The 19765-nt window shown below is 54.9% G+C and overlaps 2 protein-coding genes across 10 annotated transcripts in view; both read right to left on the bottom strand.

The window, feature by feature from the left end:
* Usp19 (ubiquitin specific peptidase 19) overlaps nucleotides 1-6064 on the bottom strand; it is an 11292-nt gene extending 5228 nt beyond the window's left edge. For 2 of the 8 annotated variants that reach the window (XM_021207988.2, XM_029543686.1), the window contains exons 1-16: nucleotides 5851-6063; nucleotides 4057-4316; nucleotides 3799-3831; nucleotides 3542-3670; nucleotides 3323-3456; nucleotides 2943-3245; nucleotides 2591-2807; nucleotides 2309-2465; nucleotides 2141-2212; nucleotides 1916-2031; nucleotides 1583-1803; nucleotides 1305-1500; nucleotides 1093-1226; nucleotides 802-960; nucleotides 615-725; nucleotides 66-176 (exon numbers count right to left, since the gene is read on the bottom strand). In XM_021207988.2, the coding sequence (XP_021063647.1) occupies nucleotides 66-176; nucleotides 615-725; nucleotides 802-960; nucleotides 1093-1226; nucleotides 1305-1500; nucleotides 1583-1803; nucleotides 1916-2031; nucleotides 2141-2212; nucleotides 2309-2465; nucleotides 2591-2807; nucleotides 2943-3245; nucleotides 3323-3456; nucleotides 3542-3670; nucleotides 3799-3831; nucleotides 4057-4180 (2217 nt within the window). In that variant the 5' untranslated portion in view covers nucleotides 4181-4316; nucleotides 5851-6063. Of the gene's footprint in view, nucleotides 1-65; nucleotides 177-614; nucleotides 726-801; nucleotides 961-1092; nucleotides 1227-1304; nucleotides 1501-1582; nucleotides 1804-1915; nucleotides 2032-2140; nucleotides 2213-2308; nucleotides 2466-2590; nucleotides 2808-2942; nucleotides 3246-3322; nucleotides 3457-3541; nucleotides 3671-3798; nucleotides 3832-4056; nucleotides 4317-5365; nucleotides 5777-5850 lie in introns of those variants that run through there. The other 6 variants (XM_021207990.2, XM_029543688.1, XM_021207987.2 and 3 more) reach the window with 5 other exon arrangements.
* Nucleotides 6065-6163: 99 nt separating this feature from the next.
* Nucleotides 6164-18868, bottom strand: Lamb2 (laminin subunit beta 2). 2 transcript variants are annotated; one of them, XM_029543685.1, is made up of 33 exons: nucleotides 18776-18859; nucleotides 18591-18676; nucleotides 18289-18461; nucleotides 18066-18201; nucleotides 17907-17980; nucleotides 17286-17474; nucleotides 17141-17204; nucleotides 16710-16912; nucleotides 16499-16619; nucleotides 16025-16213; nucleotides 15661-15840; nucleotides 15438-15550; nucleotides 15111-15190; nucleotides 14911-15043; nucleotides 14558-14716; nucleotides 14354-14481; nucleotides 11424-11550; nucleotides 11048-11240; nucleotides 10828-10971; nucleotides 10398-10629; nucleotides 10159-10322; nucleotides 9853-10077; nucleotides 9547-9764; nucleotides 9351-9447; nucleotides 8891-9263; nucleotides 8609-8793; nucleotides 8293-8534; nucleotides 7865-8213; nucleotides 7368-7575; nucleotides 7149-7290; nucleotides 6792-6968; nucleotides 6539-6698; nucleotides 6164-6460 (listed from the first exon to the last, which is right to left on the bottom strand). In XM_029543685.1, the coding sequence occupies exons 2-33, from the start codon at nucleotides 18673-18675 to the stop codon at nucleotides 6324-6326; spliced, it is 5400 nt and encodes a 1799-aa protein (XP_029399545.1). In that variant the 5' UTR covers nucleotide 18676; nucleotides 18776-18859; the 3' UTR covers nucleotides 6164-6323. The 2 variants fall into 2 exon arrangements, with proteins under 2 accessions (XP_029399545.1, XP_021061932.1); XM_021206273.1 differs by having other exon boundaries at nucleotides 6215-6460; nucleotides 18760-18868.
* Nucleotides 18869-19765: the final 897 nt, after the last annotated feature.

Here is a 19765-nt window from a genome sequence, read left to right as displayed (position 1 = left end):
GGGGAGGGAAAGGAGGGGAGGGGAGGGAGGGGGGAAGGAAGGGGGAATGGGGGCTTGTTACTCACCTTGATAGGTTTGCTGTGGGGCTCCCTGGCAAAATAAAATATGGGGAGAACCTTTTGCTTTTGTGGCAAGGGTACTGGCAGATAAAGGAACGGGTCAAAAGTGATGGAGACCTGTGGATGCAGAGGTGACATGGGGGTCACACGGGTCAAGGCTGTCAGGACTCTCACAGCCAATCAGCAAACTTCAGTGGTAAAGCACTAGACTAAGGAAGGGAAGCCACCAAGAGACCGATGCCCCTCTCCTGGCAGCTTGGCCTTTCCCCCAAGGTTCCCTGCATCTGCTCCCCACATGCCTTTCCAACCTCACCCACAACACTGGTGTACCCTCATTTATCCTTGCAACACCACACCTGTGCGTCCAAACGCCGCTGACTTCAGTCTGGAAGCCTACCTTGCCTGATTTCTTCTAACCACAGGCACCTTTAGGTTCTGCCCACTTCCTCCCCCAAATTCTGCCCAGAATTCCCTGAAAACACAAATGCTTCGAAGTAATCTGGCCAAACCAGCCCAACTGACAAGGGGGCATCTCTCTCCAGGAACCCACTGTACCTTGGCACACACAGGGCACACCAGCTTTGACTTGTATTGGCCCTGAAACAGGTCCACAATGAATGAATCATTCCTCATCTTGTGCCGCTGCCATGCTTCCTCGGCTACCACCTGAGGGCAAACAGTGAGAACTAAGGAGAACGAAGGGCCGGGACACACAAGACCCCACTCGACAACCACAACCGACCTCATCGGGCCGCCCGTCCGAGTCCACAGTCTCTGTGTAGGGTTTGTTTTGGATTCGATTCAGGTCTTCATGTAGCCCATCCAACAAGAAAGCCATGAACTCTTGGGCATCATGCTGTGCATAGCCCGTGAACTGGCTGGCCTTGCTTGCCACAATAGCCTAGGTGAAGAGGCCAAAGTGTCAGTGAGAAACCTTCATACCTGCTCACAGGACACTCACTCACGAGCCCTCCCATCCCTCTGTAAACAAGGTGTGTGTGGGGGTGGTGGGGTGGGGGTGAGAACAACTCACCTTCAGCTTGGAGGGCTGAAAGGCTTGGTGGGTGCCTTTCCACAGGGCCCGGAGCAGCACAGCGAAGCCAATGGCGAGGCGCCCACCAGTCCCCAGGGGGTTATTGTAGTTAATCTCAGCTTCAAAGGACCGGTCTAGGAACAGTCAAGTAGCGGTGTGAGAGACAGAAGTACCACCTCTGCCTATGCCCCAGTCTCCTGGCCCTGACCTACCGTGGAAGAAGTCACGAAGTTCCCGAGTGTTGGACAGAGACTGAATGACACTATTCATGAAGCAGGTGTTCCCTAAGTTGACAAGGCCAGTGAAGCCTGGCAGGCACACCTTCTTCTCTTCCTCTTCGTCCTCCTCCACACTATCACCACTCACCGGACTGTGCGGCATGGGAGGCACCATACACGTGGGTTTGGGCTGCAGAAGGAAGGGAGGTATGACAGAGGAGCCCTGACGCTCTGCAGCCTCATTCTGGCCCATCCCAGCTGAGGATTCTTACCGAGGCCAAGTGCGGTTCTGGCTTAGGGGCTACATGCTCCAAGGGGGTGCGGGCCACCACACCATCCAGCCCTGAATCCTCTGATCGAGCCTTGGGTTTTTCCTTCTCTACAGCCCTGGCTTCCTCCTGGCCTGTCAGGGGGTGGGGGCCACCTCCTGGAGGGGTTGAATCCAAAGGGGTTGGACCTGTCGGCACGGCAACCTTTGCACCACCCACTGCACCTTAAAAAGGGGGAATGAGAGGGCTGGTGGTTAGCAGCATGTGTGAAGTTGGGGGGGGGGAGAGATCCTAACCACATGGGGCTCAGGCAATGAAGGGAGCTCGTGTGCAGACCTCGTGTAGCAGGGGCCTCCAGTCCCCCCCAGCGCTGACTCTGCCGCTTCCTGAGGCAGATATCGATTCTCGAGGCCGTGAAACAGAACGTACACTGCTCTGGCTCAATCAAGTTTCTGTCAAGGAAAAAACTGAGGTCAGAGACTTAAGGAGAAGCAGAAGAAGCTGAACAAGCCCGAGAGATGGGAGCCCAAGGAGGGCAACAGTGAGTGACGCACCACCCACCTGAGCTTCACCTGCCAGCGAAAGATGGTGTGGGGCCCACAGCCCGGATGCAGCCTTAGAAAGTTTCCATCCCTGCAGAGGCAGAGCAGGGGAGAAGGACAAAGGGCAATGCTTGACGCACACCCCATCTGAGACACTGCCAAACCTGCCCCAGCCTCAGCCACTCACCTGGTCTGGAAGATCAGTGTGAAGTCCTGCTCTCGAAAAAGCACTCGGGATGTGTCCCTGCGGATCTCCTTCACGTACACGTGCACCACCACTGAGTCCGGGCCCTTCTCGTACGAGTCATTCTTGACAAATGCCAGGTTCACCATAGACTCTGGTTCTAGGTTGAGACCACGGCTCAGTGCCACCAACCCAAGACAAACTCCAGCCTGTTACTATACTACTCCCCACCCACCACCAACCCTGCAACCCAATCTGAGCCTGCCTGCCCAGTCCCCATGTTACCCTCCACTAAGGCTGTAGAATCAGCTCCAACCGCCATCTCCTCTTTGCCTTGGTCTTTTTTCTCAGGGTCTCTGTTCTGGATGATAACCGGGGCGCCTGGGTCACTCCTGGGCGACACTGCCTTCTCTACTGTCAGAAGGGCTAAACTCTTCTCTGAGCTCAAGAGACTGGTTTGAGTGTTCATTGGTGGAGCATGGAGCTTCTCCTCAGCCTCAACCTACACACACACACACACACACACACACACACACAGAGGCAAGATTAGCTCTGGGTCTGGCAAGTGGTACCCACTCTGGTCCACATTCCTTCCCCTATCTCCAAATACCCTGATAGAAAAACAGGCACCTCTCACCTGGGTAGCTGAGTCAGACAGGAAAGATGGGGCATCGCCCTGGGGGCCGGGGCCATCCATGGACCCTTCCCCTTCTGGCCCTCGGCGGAGATGAACAGCCCGCTTGGCGCTGGGCCCTGCCTGTGCCCCAGGGCTAGCCCCTGAGCCTACCTCACCACGACCCTGGGCCCGCTTCTGGTTTCGGGCTTCCTGTTTAGCTCTGCGGGGCTCAGAGCCTGGCTCCAGGGCAATGGGAGACAGCTCTTGCCCGTTCTCCTGGCACTGCAAACCTGGCACCAGCTCTTGGGTCCCCAGAGGTTTCTTCTGCCAAAGATATAACAATTAGGCCCTGTTGAATACACTGGGTATCCCCAACTCCCATACACACAACTGGAACGTACCAGGAGAGAGGGCCACGTGAGCAGAGGCACCTTCTTGGGCAGTGCTAGCTGTAGAAGGCCACCCTTGCGAGCCTGTACTTTGGTGCAAGAACTTTGTATTTCAGCAAAGAAGACACCACCCCACTGCCGACCATCTGGAAAAAGAGTGGCAAAAGTAACCTGGAGTGGGGGTGTCAGAGCACTCAAAGGTAACCCTGTTCTCGGGGTACACGGACGCACCTGGAAGCCTCACCACACAGTCCGTGTCTGTGAACGCAGCATCCACATCCTCCAGACGGACGGGGCCTGTTCCCACCCGCAGCTTAACAATCACCTCATCTGCACTCTGCCTCCAATCAAGCAACAATTCTACAGGGGGAGAGGGGCAGAGATCAGAGGGGTCTCAACAAGGTGCCAATGGTGACAGACAGGTACACAAGCCAAGCCTACTGCTCTAGATGGGAGCTAAATTCTCCTTTCTCTCACGCAGCACTCACCATCTTTGGTCGGCTCCTTTCGAGGAAGGGACACTGGCAACAAAAGGAACAGACAGGAGTGAGTGAGCCAGATCCCAGACCCTCCCACCTTCTGGATACTAGCCACGTCCCTCAGGTGGAAAGCCCAGGTTCCACCCAGCCTGCCATGGGTCTTTTTCTCCGCATTAAACCAGGATAGAGGAGGAAGAGACAGACCCCCCTATACTGCATGTCCAGTGATAAGGGAAGCTGTAGGCACTCTGGAAATGCTGCTCCTACCTCTCCTGGCATCTCCATCTTTACTTTCCAGGTTTGCTCGATCCTTCTGTTTCTTCTTACTAGTGGCCTCCTCCAGTCCTGGAGGCCCCCTCCTGGGGCCTGTAGCACTGGCCCCTGCAGACATCTTGAGCCGCTTGGTAGCCAGCCAGAGTGGCCCAGAGTCGGCAACAGCGTCTGGGTCAGGGCTGCGGCGCTTTCTTCCTGGCCCAGCTATCTTGGCAACTCTTTGTGGCCAAATTCTTCAGCAAAGAACCAAGAGCCTAATGAAAATAGACCCCGAATCACTGCCAAGGCCAAGTAATCTATCTGCTCCCTGCCTACCAGGGCCCAGCACCCCAGGCCTCTCTGAACCCTAATGGGTAACATGTTCACCATCTGAAGCAGCCATGCCTATTGGGAGGCTGTGAGGAGATAAATAATGCAAGTAATGGCAAGTGCTTCAGGCCACACCTCCTGGGTATCTACAGAGCCCCACAACACTAAGGCTGCACTAAGGAAGTGCTAGGTCAAGGCAGTCATGGCCTGGGACCAGGATCATCCTCTGGACAGGAGCCATGGCTTCAACCCACAGGACTGCACTCTGAGCAGCCTGCTCCTCTTCCTTCACTCTCGCCGGCTGCTTAGTCACCGCCAGACAAGTAGAGAGTGAAGGAGTCAGGCAGCAGAGAGGGAAAGCAAGGAGCAGTGGCAGGAAGGGCAGACTCTGAAGCTGAAAACAGCCCCAGGTGCTGCCACTAACCAGAAAGGTTCTGGTACTAAGGCGTCTAATCTGCTTCCTGCCGGCTATTTTTTGCCATAAACCAGCTCCTGAAACTTGATCTTTTGTTTCCACCTAAAGAGGGATTTCTCTCCTCACCCTTAAAGATTAGGAGGGTGCCGGGCAGTGGTGGCACACACCTTTAATCCCAGCACTTGGGAGGCAGAGGCAGGCGGATTTTCTGAGTTCGAGGCCACCCTGGTCTACAAAGTGAGTTCCAGGACAGCCAGGGCTATAAAGAGAAACCCTATCTTGAAAAAAAGGTTAGGAGTGGACCCCAGTGTTGAGACACGGTGGTAGGCTTAACGAAAGAGACATCACCCCTATCTCCAGGTTCCTTCATTCATCAGCTCTGAGCCACGGAGGCCTAATCTGTTTCCCACCTGTGTGTGGATTCGGGATCTCTCCATCCAAAGTGAAGTTCTCAAAACTAGTGAGGGTGGAGATGGAACGCAGACCTAGTACTAGCCCTGGCAGCTCAAGCCCGGCTTGCGAGCCGGAGGAGATAGAACTAGCCTGTGTCCCCTTAGGGGAGGGGGGTGATAAAAATACCCTTGGACGATAAGTGATGAGCGGAATCTTTAGTGACAGTCTGTCCAGGCCTCTGGGCAGGGCACCCGCCGTTTCCTCTTCACACGGAGGCCCGATTCACAGCCGGAATCCCTCCCCCATGCTCCGAAGCCGTCGAGGCGGCAAACTATCCGGAGATCCCAGCTGGCTAGAAAAGCTGCGCAGAGTTACTGAACGCAGACCAACGCCCCAGCTAGGCTGCTGCCCTCCTCCAGCCTCCGAATCCCAGGCCTGCCACCGCCTCCTCCAGGAAGCCACCCTCGCTCGCCGCTAATCCTCTTAAAAACAGAGAGGCCGGCCACAGGAGTAGCATAACGGCTCGGTCGGCATCGGCGGGCCGAGCACGCCGCGAGGCTCGAGATGTCGGGGCTGGCACGGCCCGTGACCTTGAACAGGGCCGCCCCGGGCCAACGTTGCGGCCTTCCCCGCTGCGGCCAAACCGGCGACTTGAGGCCCGCACCACTCACCGAGCGAGACCGCCGTCACCAGCCCTCTTCGGGCCCTGGCAACACGTTCTCGATTCCGGTTCCGGCGTCGGATCGGTTCCGGTTCCGGCGCGCCCCTCCCCCGTCCCGGCTCCTCCGCCGCCGCCGCCGCCGTCGCTGCTTCAGCCGCTTGTTTTGTTTCGACTTCCAGCTACGGCTACGGGAGGCGGAGTGCCGAGCTGATGACGCACTTCCGGCAATGGAAGCTGTTGGTGAAGGGCAGCGCTGGGGAGGGCCGGAAAGGAAGAGGAGGGGTTCCGGTGCTTCGGCCTCCTCTGGAAGCCTACCGAGGATCGCGTGTATAAAGGTCCTCCGCCCCTCCCATCAAAGGCCAGACAACACAGAGGAGGGTCACACAGGTTTATTGAATGCTCTTGCTAGCCAAGAGCTCTTTAATGTGCGGAGGATCGTGTGCGGAACAGTGCTTGGCGACCAGGCTAGGCCCTAGGGCGTGGTCACTGGCAGGTGTTGTAGATCTGGACCTGTAGGTTGATAGCCTGGAGCACACTGCGCATCCTGGCTTCCAGCCCATCCAGCTGGGCCGCTTTGCCCTCCAGTGCACGCTCGTTCTCTTCATATGTGCCCTCCAGCTCTGGAAGGGTCAAGAAATAGTTCAGGTCTTTTCTCACGCGAGCCCACCTGTCTAGCTGCCGCCCACCATGGTCCTCACCCTGTAGCCGCTGCAACTTGTCCTGAGCAGCGTGCAACAGGTCCCGAGCCTCATCCCGGAGTTGTTCTGCCCTGGCTTGTGCAGCCAGAACACCTTCAGCCTTCCGTTCAGCCAACGCCCTCACTGTTTGGTACTGGTCACCTACTTGTTCCCGTAGCTGCTGCAGATGTAAAAGGCAGGATCGGTATACGAGTCCAGTAGAATTCTAACCACAATACCCCTACCCCATCCAGAGGGCTTCGCCCCAACTCACTTTCTCAGCCTCCCTGGCACGGCTCTGGGCACTGCCTGCTGTTTCTTCCGCTGTAGATGCTGCCAGGCTATTTCCTGCCCGTTTCAGTTTGAGGGCCTCCAGGAGGGCATCTAATTGCCGAGCCCGCTCACCAGCGGAGTTCAGAGACTTCTCTGCACCTGCCATCCTCTCCTGGACCTGCCACAGAAAGGCCCAGGTTTAACAAATCCACCATTAGTACCAGCAACTGAGAAGGAGAAGCAAGTTGATCTCTGTAACTTCCAGGCCAGGCCAGGGCTACACAGTAAGACCCTGTCCCAGACAAAGCGAGCCAGACCTATAGTGCATGCCCATCACCTCGTCCTAAGGAAAGCGTACCCGCTGCAGGGTCTGCTCTGTGTTCTGTGTGTCAACCACTGCTCCCCGGATGGCGCCCTGAGCAGCTCCCTGTGCCCTCTGAGCCTCCTCCAGTGCTGCTTGGACTGTCTCTGCCTTCTGTCTCTCGACCTCGGCCCGGCTCCTGAGGAAGAGGGGACATCAGGGTCTACAGCATCAGGACCAGGTTTCGGGAATGGGGACCAGGCTTGGGGGTCAGACCGTGCCCGCTGCGCATCTTGCAGTAGCTGTTCAGCCCGACGCACATCGCCCATGGTATGGGCCAGGATTGTGTCCACGTCGGCCAGGCTTCGGACGCGTTCTGCAATCTCACTTGCTAGGCGCTGGATCTGCTCGGGTGAGGCTGGGATGGAGATGTCTAGCACCCGAGTCGCTACCATTTCAATACTGTCAGGATCGGCTCCCTCCTCTATGGAGACACAGGCAAGGGCTGGGCTTAACCGTCTCTCCTGCATGACCTTGGGAACACAATCTTGGTATTGTGGGGTCTCAGACTGCACATGCAATAGGAGTTTGCTAACAGGCATAAGGATGTAACCAAGGAACAGGGACTATATAAGGGACACAGACTTAGGGACATTGACTGGACAGGGACTCAGGGCCAGACATAGGGTTAGAAACACATGTCCATTGCAGACTCAAGTACACACAGACACAAGGGAAGTGACCACATGGCCTGGGCCACACGGGAGGCTCACGGCTGAGGAAGTCCTTCACATTCTGGATAAGTTCTCGAAGCTCCTGATTAGCTTGCTCCACCTGGCCCCTGGAAGCATTAGCCTTGTCCAGGGCTGCCTGTGCTCGCTGCTGTGCCTCCTCTGCCTGCCGACGAGTCTCAGACACCCGGCTGAGGATGCCGCCACCTTCTACCAGTGCCCGCTGCAGCTCTGCCTGCGTGTGCCGAGCCCGGCCCAGCGCTAGATCTGCTGTGGCTGCTGCCCCACTGCAACCGAGGCCACCACAACGGGGCTGCCCATCTTCATCCCGACATCCGGCACCCCCACAAGGGCTGGTGGCACAGGGTGCATCCCCTGGGGCCCCACACACCTGCCAGGCACAAAACAAATCAAGGTTCTGTGGGGAGAACACCCACACCCACCTGTCCCTCTCCATACTTGCACCTCACCAACTCATTTATGCCCGTTAGGCTCAGGGTGTGGGCATGTGCAGAGAGCCGTCCCAGTGCCTGCTGGTTGGCCAAGTGTTGGCGGTTGAAGTTTTCTTTTTGGGCACCCATTAGCACTTGTGTCCGACGCCGGGTATCTGCTGAGTTGCTCACAGGGCTGGGTACTGCAAAGGTGGAGGCGTTGGCACGGCGTTCTGCTTCTGTGGACTGGCTGTGGGCATGTCGGATGCTGTCATAGGCACCTAAGTCGGGTCAAAGGGGGGTCAGTCAGCTGAATGTGGGCCTGGCCCACCCGCCTGGTTAACCAGCAACTCACCTAAGAAATTTGAATGTTTGAGGATCTCCAGATGCTGATCCAACTGCCTCAGGGTGAGATTAAGCGCAAGCCCGTCCCTCTCCAGACCACTGAGGGCATGGTTGGCATTGAAGTTCTCATCCTGCACAGCTGTTAGCTCTGCTTCTAACTGAGTCAGGCGCTCGGTGGTCTTCCCGATTTCATGTCTGTATCAATGGGGGACATGTTCAGAGAGACCTCAGTCCAGATCTCTTGGGCCTTTGCTCCACCCCACCGTATTTTTCATTTTAGCCACATCCATACCGCAGTCCCTCTGTGGCCTCTACAAGCTTTGCCGTAGAGGCGGCTGAGGCATTGCGGGCACTCAGAATGGCCTGCACCATGCCCAGCTTCCCCTGCATGTTCAAAAAGCTGCTCTCAAAGGCACCCAGCACTCCCGTTTGCTGCAACTCCTGAGCCCACTGCTCCAGGCGCCGCGTCCGAGCAGCCAGGTCCTGTACCACACGATCCCAGTCTCCAAAGCATGCGTGGCAGGGGTGACAAGCAGGAAAAACCCCTGAGAAGCCACGGGCACACTGGTCACAGCGCACACCAGACACGCCCGGGCGGCAGCTACAGTGGCCCGTGGAACGGTGACACTGAGGTTTGTCTACTCCTCTAGGATCACAGTCACAGGCTACAAGAAAAGTCAAAGCACAGTGTTAGGGCCCTGGTGACACAGACGAGATTGTCATTATCTACCCTGGCCATCCAGATTTCTCACCACGGCACTGCAGACCAGGGTCTCCCCAGTAGAGCTCTTGGCACTCAGAACAGGTCCTCCCACCAAAGCCGGCATGACAGTGACACTGCCCTGTGAACTGGGGAACACACAGAGGAAGGCTCAGAGTCTCTGAAAGGTAGAGCTCTCATGGCAGATCGCTGGCTCCCTCTACCCAGATAGCTCCAGGATTTCGTACCTCGTTGCAGGTAGGGCCTCTGGCCCGGCTTGGGTGACAAGCGCAAGGCTGGCAGCCACGGCCACTGGTGAAGTTCCAAAAGTTGGGGGCACAATGGTCACAATTGAGGCCTTGGACATGGGGAAGGCATGGGCACTGCCCAGTGCTCGGGTCACAATGGCACAGGTCGGTAGATGGGCACCGCCTGGGATCTGTGCCCAGAAGGTTGCAGGTACAGCCTGGACAAGCCAAGACAGACACAACAATCAAGGGGCTCTATCTCCAGCAGAAGCCACTCCAACCATCTCTTCCCACATTCCTACTCACGGTGACAGCTCTGTCGGGCAGCTTGCCCATGGAAACCAGGCTTGCAATGGCCACAGTGGGGCCCCTCTGTGTTGTGTAAACAACGCAAGCATTGCCCCGTGTGGGGATCACAGGCATCAGGGTCCGTGGGGTCAATGTTTCCACTGCACTCACACAGTTGGCACCTGCCACCCGGCTTTGAAGGGTCCCCAAAGTGCCCGGGGGCACAAGCTTCACACCGAAGCCCTGTCCACAGTCAAGAGGAAACCATGATTACTTAGCTTAGCCACCTCACCCTGATCTCATACCCAGGTCCTACCCACGCACCTGTGTAGCCTGCTCGACACTGGCACACAATTTGCTGGGAATATCCATCCCGGTGGCAAGAAGTAGCAAAGTGTCGCTGGCTCCCGGGGCCTTCAGGGCAGGGACAAGGCCGGCACTGGCCCCCATATGGCAGCCGTGGGTCCCCATGGAAACCAGCAATGCACCTGCAGGGAAGTGAATGAGTGTTATCTGCAAGCGGCCAGACCAACCACCAACCACCGTAGCTGCTCCAGCCTCACCTTTCACAGTGCTCGCCCCCTGTGTAATCACGGCAGCCCAGGCAAGCGCCCGTGTGGGTATCACACTCATCCGCACGCCCATTGCAGACACACGGCCGGCAATTAGGGAATCCCCACTGGCCACGTTGACAGTGGTCACAGCGAAGACCAAAGGCACCAGGTCGGCAGGGGCACTGTCCACTAGTCCCTTCACAGAGGGCACCGAGTGCTCCGTCAGGACTGCACTGGCAGGCTGGGGACAAGGTAGAGACTGAGTTGACAGGAAGCAGTCAGGCTGGGAAGGTTGGGGAGTGGGAGAAAGGGGCAAGGGACCCCAACCTGAGAGTGTAGGATCCAAGTCAGAGCAGAGGAATAGAAGAGGCAAAACGAGAGGAAAGCAGGAGTAGTGAGAATGGGAAGAGATACAGGAGACCAAGAGACAGACGAATACCTTGACAGCCTGCAGGGCCAAAGCCGTAGTAGCCGGTAGCACAGACATCACAACGGCGTCCAACCACTCCAGGTTTGCACCGGCACTGGCCCCCGTGAGGATTGCATTCAGAACTCAGTGAGCCTTGAGGGTCACACTGACATGCTATGAGAAGAAGAGCAGATTGCAGATCAGCCTAGGGCCCAACCTCCGCCTACCCAACCATCGCAAGAATACTTACGCAAGGCACCATTGTAGATCAAGGAAGACACGCTGATAAGGATGGGGGCGCAGGTCTCAGATAGAGGGGCCTTGCTGGGCATCAGACCTTCCTCATGGCAGCGGTAGCGTTCAAAGGTGGTACGGCGCTCCAGGGCAGCAGCATCACCGCCACTAAACATCTCTAGCACCAAGACATGGGGCTGCAGCACCAGCTGAAGAGATGGGCAAGAGTATATCTCACATAGGACCCCATCAGTGCTGCCAGAGGACCTGCCTTAGCATGACATGGGCCTGCCTTTCCTGTCACAGACCCTTTCCAATCATCACCAGCACCATAATCCCCACCCCGCAGGCCTCGCCACCTTGGCTGATATGAGCAATAGGGCCTTGCTCACCGAGTCAATGAGTAATCCAGAGTAGGAGGGTTCAGGCTGGGCACGTCCCCCTGTTCCAATCAGTTTCAGCTTCAGCTTATAGGAGATGCCAGGCTCAAGGCAGACAGGTCTGGGAAACACCAAAAACCTGGGCACAGGAAAGAGGGAGAGAGATAGGATGCCACTCAGGGGCCATACACCCACTATCCTCCACTCACAGCAATCAAACCCGTTGACTAAGGCAGAGGCGACAGCTGGGCCAGAGCAGGCCAACATATACCTTTTGAGGCCCTAACACAATCTCAACAGGAGAGTCTCATAAGCATGGCTTTCTGGAACCATATGCCCATACAGACCGGCATCACTGGAAACAGAACCTGGCAACCCCACATCTCCTGGTATTAAAATTGGCCAGGTTTTCTTCCTCTCATTTGTATTTGTATGTATGTATGTATGCATGAATGCATGCATGTATGTATGTATGAGCACCATATGTGACAGGTGCCCACAGGGGCCAGAAGAAGGTGCTGGATCTTCTGTAACTAGAGTTACATGCACTTGCAGCCTCCCAGTGTGAATGCTGGGAGCAGACTTGGCTTCTCTCAAACAGCAAGTGTTCTAAGCTCCTCTCAAGCCCTTTTTTATTTTTAGGTTGTTTGTTTGTTCTTTTCTTTCTTTTTTGTCTTGCTTTGTTTTTTAGACAGGTACCCAACTAAAATGTCAGTAGTAACTGGGTATTTATTTATTTTGTAGTCCGAGGAATTGAACCTAGAGCTTTGTCACTGCTAGCTAAGAAGTTGCCACTGAACTACATCCCCAGACCCTTGTTCCTTTGCCCGAGACAGTGAGCCTGCCTCTTTCCATCTCCTAAGTGATTTTCATCATCTTGTAAACCCATTGACTCAGTCCTTGAATCTTCTCCTAGCTACTTCATTTTCCTTTCCCACCCAATAGATCCACACAGAGCCCTGTAGTGACTGCCAGCTGGCCTTCTGCTCCAGTGGGACTTCTGGCTCACTTTGTGTCAAGGGCACCAAGGACCTTCCTGTAGCTCCACCCCGTGGGCACTGCTCTGTTCTCACAGAGCCCATGCTCAGCAGCGTGTTGTGAGTGCACCCTCACTTCCCCTTTGCTCTTTTCTCTTAGCTTCTGTGCCCCTCCCTCACCCCTCACTTCTCCTCTTGCTCATTCATTTCTCCTTTTTTGAGACAAGATCTCAAGTCTTCCAGGTAGACTTTGGATTTGCTGTGTAGTCAAAATACCTTGATCTCTTTTTTTGTTTGTTTGTTTTTGTTTTTGTTTTTTTGTTTTTTCGAGACAGGGTTTCTCTGTGTAGCCCTGACTGTCCTGGAACTCACTTTGTAGACCAGGCTGGCCTCGAACTCAGAAATCCGCCTGCCTCTGCCTCCCCAGTGCTGGGATTAAAGGCGTGCGCCACCACGCCCGGCTCTACCTTGATCTCTTAATCCTTCTGTTTCCACCTCCCAATGGCTAGAATCACGGATACAACCAGCTCATGCAAACCAAATTTTTAGTCCAAAATTTCTCCTCTTAGTAACTCCAGACACAGAAATCTAGCCACTCACTGACCTTATCCCTCAAGTCAAAGAACCTCAGAATTGTCCCTTCTCAGCCACTCGGGGTGGTGATGCCCTTTAACTCACACTCGAGATGCTAAGGCAGGAAAATCACAAGTCTCAGACTAGCCTGGGACCTGTTATAAGATCCTGGATTGGGGTTGAGTAGTGGTGGCGCACACCTTTAATCCTAGCACTAGAGAGGCAGAGGCAGGCGGATCTCTGTAAGTTTGAGGCCAGTCTGTTCTACAAAGCCCGTTTCAGGACACCAATACAGAGCTATACAGAGAAACCCTGTCTCAAACAAACAAACAATCAAATGTGTGTGTGTGTGTGTGTGTGTGTGTGTGTGTGTAAAAACCAGCCATTTTGGGGCTGGAGAGATGGCTCAGCCGTTAAGAGCACTGACTGCTCTTCTGAAGGCCCTGAGTTCAAATCCCAGCAACCACATGGTGGCTCACAACCATCCGTAATGAGATCTGATGCCCTTGTCTGGTGTGTCTGAAGATAGCTACAGTGTACTTACATATAATAATAATAATAATAAATAAATCTTTAAAAAAATAAAGAATTCCATTGATGGAAGTTTTTCTAAGGGCTCCTTCCTTACACACACACACACACATCCTTAAAAAAAAAAACAAAACAAAAAAAAAAAAAACAGCCATTTTGGCACACTCCTATAATCTCAGCATTTGGAAGATAGAGACAGCAGAAGTTCAAGGCCATTCTCAGCTACATATTGTATGGGATATATGAAATCCTGTATTAAAATCAATTAATAAATAAATAAAGGTGGGGAAGGTTTAGCATGTGGCCAACAGGGTAATGAAAAAGATACAGGAGCCAGGCAGTGGTGGCACATGCCTTTAATCCCAGCACTTGAGATGCAGAAGCAGGCAGATTTCTGAGTTCGAGGTCAGCCTGGTCTACAAAGTGAGTTCCAGGACAGCCAGGGCTATACAGAGAAACCCTGTCTTGAAAAACCAAAAAAAAAAAAAAGAAAAGAAAAAGAAAAAGAAAAAAGAAAAACGTAAAAAAAGAAAAAAGAAATGAAAAAAGAAAGATATACAGGAAACAGTTACTTCTAAAATGTAACAAAACCTTAACTAGTCCAGCCACATCTCCTACACCACTGCAACCGTCACCATTGTAAGGCTGTCCTGGACTAACAGACCAGTTAATGTCTTGCCTTCTGAAACTCACACCCTTGAGGAAGCAGGCCACATGTTATCTATGTCTTTCCTGTGAGCGCTGACAGCCATGGGCCTGAGGAACAGCAGCCAGGAAGGGGGACTTGAAAGAAGGAACAGACGACAGCGCAATGTCATCTTTCAGGTGGTCTGTGGGCAATCCTTACCGCCGCCGCCTCACCTGGTGTTTGGGTGAAGCATCCCCTGAATGCGGTCATCCTTAGGCAGCACGTGCCCGCACGGACTGCGAGCAGACACAGGCCCCGGACGCTGCACCGTCAGTTCCAGCTCTGCCCATTGCTCAGGGACCTGGGGAAAGAGGACAATGAAGAGGATGCTTCCACATCCAGAATGTCAGCACAGGTCAGCCACCACAGGGTCTAACCTGGGGCTCCCAGCGCAGGAGCAGGTCATAGTCCATGGCCCTAGGCAAAGAGGTCACCAGGAACTCCACTTCCTGACCTTCTCGCAGCCGCACAAAGCCTGGGCCAGTCCAGGATGGAGTCTCTCGGTTGGTCACCAGACGCTCTACCACCTCAAGCCCCTGAGTCAATGCAGTCAAAGCAGAGATGAGGTGTCAGGTGAACCACTGTCTCTTCTGCCACAGCTAGCCCCAAACACCATGTCCTCTGCCAAGACCTCCCGTAAGACTGGATAGCACCCCGGGGCCTCCAAGGCACCACCCCCACACACACCCTCCTCTCTACCACACCACCCACACCCTATGAGTGCTCCCACCTGCCCTTGGGCAGCCTCAGCCTCCCAAGTTAAATGGTCCAGAAAAGGCCGGAAGTAGCCAGGCTGCACTTGTTCACAGCGCCGCCCAATCATGTGTTGGCGGCAGCGGCACTGACCCGTGGCCTCGTCACACCTGAGGAATGCCGTGGTTACCAAAGGACCTTCCCATCCACCTCCCAAGCACCTGTAACAGTACTCACTGAGGATCCAAGGCACCGCCCACATCGCAGTCACAGGGACGGCAGCCCAGCAGGTCATGGCTCAGGCCCCAGTGGCCAGGCTAGGGAAAAAGGAATTGCTGGAAGTCAGGAACAGACCTCCTTGCCACCCACCAGGGAGTCCAGCATCTACCACTGACTGGTGAATGCAAAGCCCCCAGACCACTGGTCTAGACCCTTGGTCTGCCAGACCAGACGCTTGTCTTCTGGGACTAGACTCTAGGCTCTCAGTGTCCACCCACTGGACTTTGCCCAGAGACATGTGAGAACAAACCCAGGATCCCAGGACCCCAGATCCCTCAGTCATACCAGACAGCGGTCACAGCCATGTCCAGTCACCAGATGCTTGCAGAAACAGGTTCCACTTGTGGAGTCACAAGGGGAGCCCCCAGGCACTGTGCCCCGTGAATTACACTGGCAACCTGTAGTGAAAGGCAGCCCATTTTAGGGAGTGAAAGCAGGTTCAACTGCATCAAGAACAAGAGGCCCAGGGTTAAAGGTCGACACAGGAGTTAGGACAGGAGGCACATACGCTGGCACCCTTGAGGGTCACTGGCACTAAGTCCAAAGAAGCCATCACGGCATTGCTGGCAGCGAGTCCCAACCACATGTTCTTTGCAGCGACACTGGCCTGAGACCAGTCCTAGCACAGGGTCATCATGGGAATCACAGCGACCACCATCTTGCGAACCCATAGGGTCACAGTCACAAGCTGAGAAAAAGGAGAGTATAAAGTCACCCCATCGTAGTGACCATCCTGAGCCATCCCCTTTCCCTGTTCTGGTTCAACCTCAAGCCCTGACCACACTGACCACAGGAACCGGGACTGTAATCTAGCTTCCTAGTTCCTAACACAGGCTCAGCTTTCCCTCCCTCATGCCCAATCCCAGCCTTACGACGGCACACAGCTGGGTCCCGCATGTCCTTGGTGGGGTCACGGTAGAAGAAGGGCCGGCAGAACTCGCAGTGGCGACCAGCTGTGTTGTGCTGACACCCATCGCATACGCCTCCACTTACATTTCCAGATGCCAGGTAGACAGCCATGTCAAAGTGGCAGCTATGAGTATGCCCATTGCACTCACACTCTGGAGAGAAGGCAAAGACCAATTGGGAAACGAGGTCCATAGGGTGAGGGACACTGGGAGGGGGGCTAGTACAATCACCCTGTGGTACCATAGGCTAGAATATGTGGGTGGTAGCCTAAGGTTTCAAGGCTTCAAAACTTTTTGGGACTGGTAGCCAGAGTAGATGGGTCGAGGCCATCAAGGCCTGGATACCATTCAGACAAAAGCCTAGGTATTTAGGGCTTGACCAACTAGCTTTTGGCTCACCCAGGGCACAGCCAGGTTAGAGTTCTGTGTGTCACTCACTCCGACAGGCGTGAGTGTGGCCGTCCTCAGCGGGGTGCCAGGGAAGGTCCTGATAGAAATCCTGACACTGCTCACAGTTGAGCCCACGAGTGTTGTGCTTGCAGATACAGGCCCCGTGTACCTGTGCAGATACGCGGGAAGGTTGACAGCACCATCTAGAAATGCCTATCCCTCCCCAGCAACCCTGTTGCAGTCATCTGAAGTTCCTTACCATGCCCTCGGCATGGGCTGGCGCCCCTGGTGCAGGCGCACACTGTGAGGCGTGGCCGTAGCAGAAGCAGTTGCCACGGATGACAAGTTCATAGAGAGCATAATAGTATTTTTCCCGGATCTCCCGCCGAGGGTCAAGCAAGTTGTCTCCCAGTGTGTGAAGCCGGGTTAAGTTCACCCGTAGGTTGGTGATCTTCAACAGGTCTAAGAAGGGGAAGAGGGTCTCATCCAACTAAGCAGGCGGCCTCTTGTTGCCTTGTACCCACCAGTGCCACCATTGGTTGCAGCTGCCAAGGTCACCTTGGGAGACCTCCCAGAGCTAAACTGGGCTTGGCACTTGCCCTAGGAAGCACCTAAAATAGTTTACTGAGGCCCCAAATAGTCCCCATCCGGACACTGAAACTGTGCCAGTCTCCATAGTAGAACACTCACTTTGAATCCGTGAGCTGTAGGGGTCTGGAATAGGAATAGCAGGGTCCAGCACACGATAGATGACCTAGCATGGCAAGAAGTCCACAGATAATGAACCTCGCTTCATGTCCATCACAGACCCCATTACCCGGGTCCCAGCCCTTACCTCGCCTTCCGTAGACGGCTCGATTTCTGAGTAGCGGGACTCACACACTACATCATCCCACCGACGTGGTGGGGCCAGTGGGATTCCCGGGAAGTCAGCCCCGCAGTCGTAGGAAAAATATCGGTATACGTGCCAGGTGCGGCCAAAGTCTGCAGAGCGCTCCACCAGCATAGCAGCGGGCCGGAACGTCTGGATGGGGAAAGAGGACATGCCTGACTAGCAGGAACCAGGACTTCGGTCCAGCCTAGGTTACTGAGAGCTCTGCTTAGTCATGATCACTGCCGAGCATCTCAGACACATGGGAAAGACTAGGAAAGCCAGACCATGGTCAGATCAGGGAGGACAACTACCTTTGACAGGCAGGTTGAAATACCACAAGGCCCAGGGAGGCTGTATCTGACTTAGTCTAGGAATGGGGCACAAGAGAGGGCACAAGAGAATGCAAAGGCTCAGAGGTGTTCAGCTATGGAAGCCGTGCAGGACGTGACCATGCTTCACACATAGAGCACAACCCATGAGCTCAGGGAAGCTTCGTTATAGAGCTAGGGATCTGTTTGGGGGCTACTGAGGAGCAAAGCAGGGCGAGTCAGGCGTCAGGCGGGTTCGCTAACGTGCAGGCACCTTGAACGTCATAATGAGGTGGGTGAAATGGAACTCAGCCTCCAGGTCCAGTTGGATGGTGACCATTGGAACACCTGCAGCAGGAATAGGGAGGGGTCAAGGATCTGGGGTTAGTGGTTACAAGCCCTAATCACCTGAATGACCTACTCAGGGGCTCACCGTTCTCCGATTGCCACCAGGCTGTCCGGCGTTGTGGCGCAAAGCTGGTGACTACATTCTGGATCCGATGACTATTCGGGTTGTCTCGAGCAGAGAAGGGACGTCGGGAGTCACACAGGAAACACTTCTTTTCGTCCTGGATTGGGTGGAGTGTAGGATAGGTACCTTAGCTGGGGCCGACCCCACCCTGACCCAGCCCTCTCCTCCAGGGCCCCAGCAGCACCTGCAGGTGACTGACAATACAGTACGGTTGAGGGCTATGCAAGCCACACGTGGATGAGGCCGTCAGTCTGTCCGCACGGCCCACCAACAGGTCGCCGGTGGCTGGATAGCAGCTTCCTCGAGAACAGCCAGGTACATCCAAGGACGGGGCCTGGGCCAATGTGGCAGCCAGCACTGAGGACAGTCAACCAGCTCAGCAGGACTCCTGGAGGCTAGCCCCATCCCTTGGGCCCCTGGGACAGCCTGCCACCCCTGGCCCTACCATCACATCCCACAACCTTAGGCCTCACCAGGCCCCCTCACCACTTAGAAGTAGGCCCAAGCGAAGTTCCCATGGCACAGGCTGTCCCTGCCTGCCCCTCCCTGCTTCTCCTGAGGCCCACTCCATCCTGAAGAGAAGTAGAATAGAGATAAGGAGAGATAAAGAGTCCACAGACGAAAGCCCACCACCTCCCTTGGGGCTGATGCTGACCTGACCCTGTGGGTACCTGGGCTGGTGTCCCTCCAGGCCCTCAATCTGTCCAGGGTCCGGACCCAGCAGTCACTCCTCCACAATCTGAGAGACTCTGACGACTTTGAGTAAAGTTGGAAAGCAAGGGAAGGAAGCAAAACGTGGAGTGGATCTAAAATGGGATTATAGCTGAGGCTAGCACCTCCACCCCATACCATACCCCTCCCCACTGCAGACAACCCTCATCCCAAGAACCAGACTTTGATTACTTCACCCACTTCTTTTTTTAAGCTGAAGTTTATTTGGAAGATGCGTATTTAGCAAAGAAGCAGCTTAGTTCTAGGAACTGATGATTAAAAGGGGGGGGGCATCCAAAGAGAAATTAGAGTAGGCTGCTCAAAGACAGAGCAGCCTGGACCACATATCTTCATCGGATCCCTTATGTCCCGATGTGAACAAAGACCAGGGGTAGCTGGCAAGCATGTCATTCGGGGGACAGGAAGGCTCGAGGAGGGAATTGCAGAGGTAAATTGAGAAGTTTGTGATCTTTGCAATCTGGAAGGCAGATCGAAGGAGCTTATGGCCTTTGGCCTTGCTGTCACTATGGAAACCAATGTCAAATCAGCCACGGGGCTCCCAGGGTTACAGCATCAGCCGGGAGATGGATGGGAAAGGTGTAAACTGGAATCCTATTGGACCTGTGGGAAGGTTTAGGACGACCTCGAAGGATAGCCTAGGACTGAGCTCTAAGGAGATACTGGGAAGCCTCGCACGACTGCCTGAAACAGAACTCTGAGGAACCCGACCGTCCATAATCACTCCAGCAAGTGGGTTGCGAGAAAGGTTGCCTGTTTCCTGATTAAAATGGGCTGTGGCTACTCAGTTACCCAGAGAATGGGTTCTGGATGACAGACTCTGGACCAGCAGCAGCAAGTGAATCCGAATCTTGTAACTATTTATCCACACCGGTCTTTCCAGTCGCCTGGCAGCCCGGGAGCGGAGGGTTGGAATGCGCGCACCCACTAGG

The sequence above is a fragment of the Mus pahari genome, chromosome 10, assembly GCF_900095145.1.
Source record: "Mus pahari chromosome 10, PAHARI_EIJ_v1.1, whole genome shotgun sequence".
In the NCBI taxonomy this organism is placed as follows: Eukaryota; Metazoa; Chordata; class Mammalia; order Rodentia; family Muridae; genus Mus; species Mus pahari.
The sequence above is the reverse complement of the archived record's forward strand: the minus strand, read 5'-3'. Positions and strand labels throughout refer to the sequence as shown.

Excerpts from the sequence above, each read along its gene's own strand:
- Lamb2 (XM_021206273.1), bottom strand. The coding sequence starts at position 18,675 with ATGGAGTGGGCCTCAGGAGAAGCAGGGAGGGGCAGGCAGGGACAGCCT. Across the intron at positions 16,214-16,498 it reads CCACACTCACGCCTGTCGGA|AGTGTGAGTGCAATGGGCAT; the intron begins GTGAGTGACACA and ends CCTTCTCTCCAG. Across the intron at positions 10,078-10,158 it reads GTGTCGAGCAGGCTACACAG|GGCTTCGGTGTGAAGCTTGT; the intron begins GTGCGTGGGTAG and ends GACTGTGGACAG.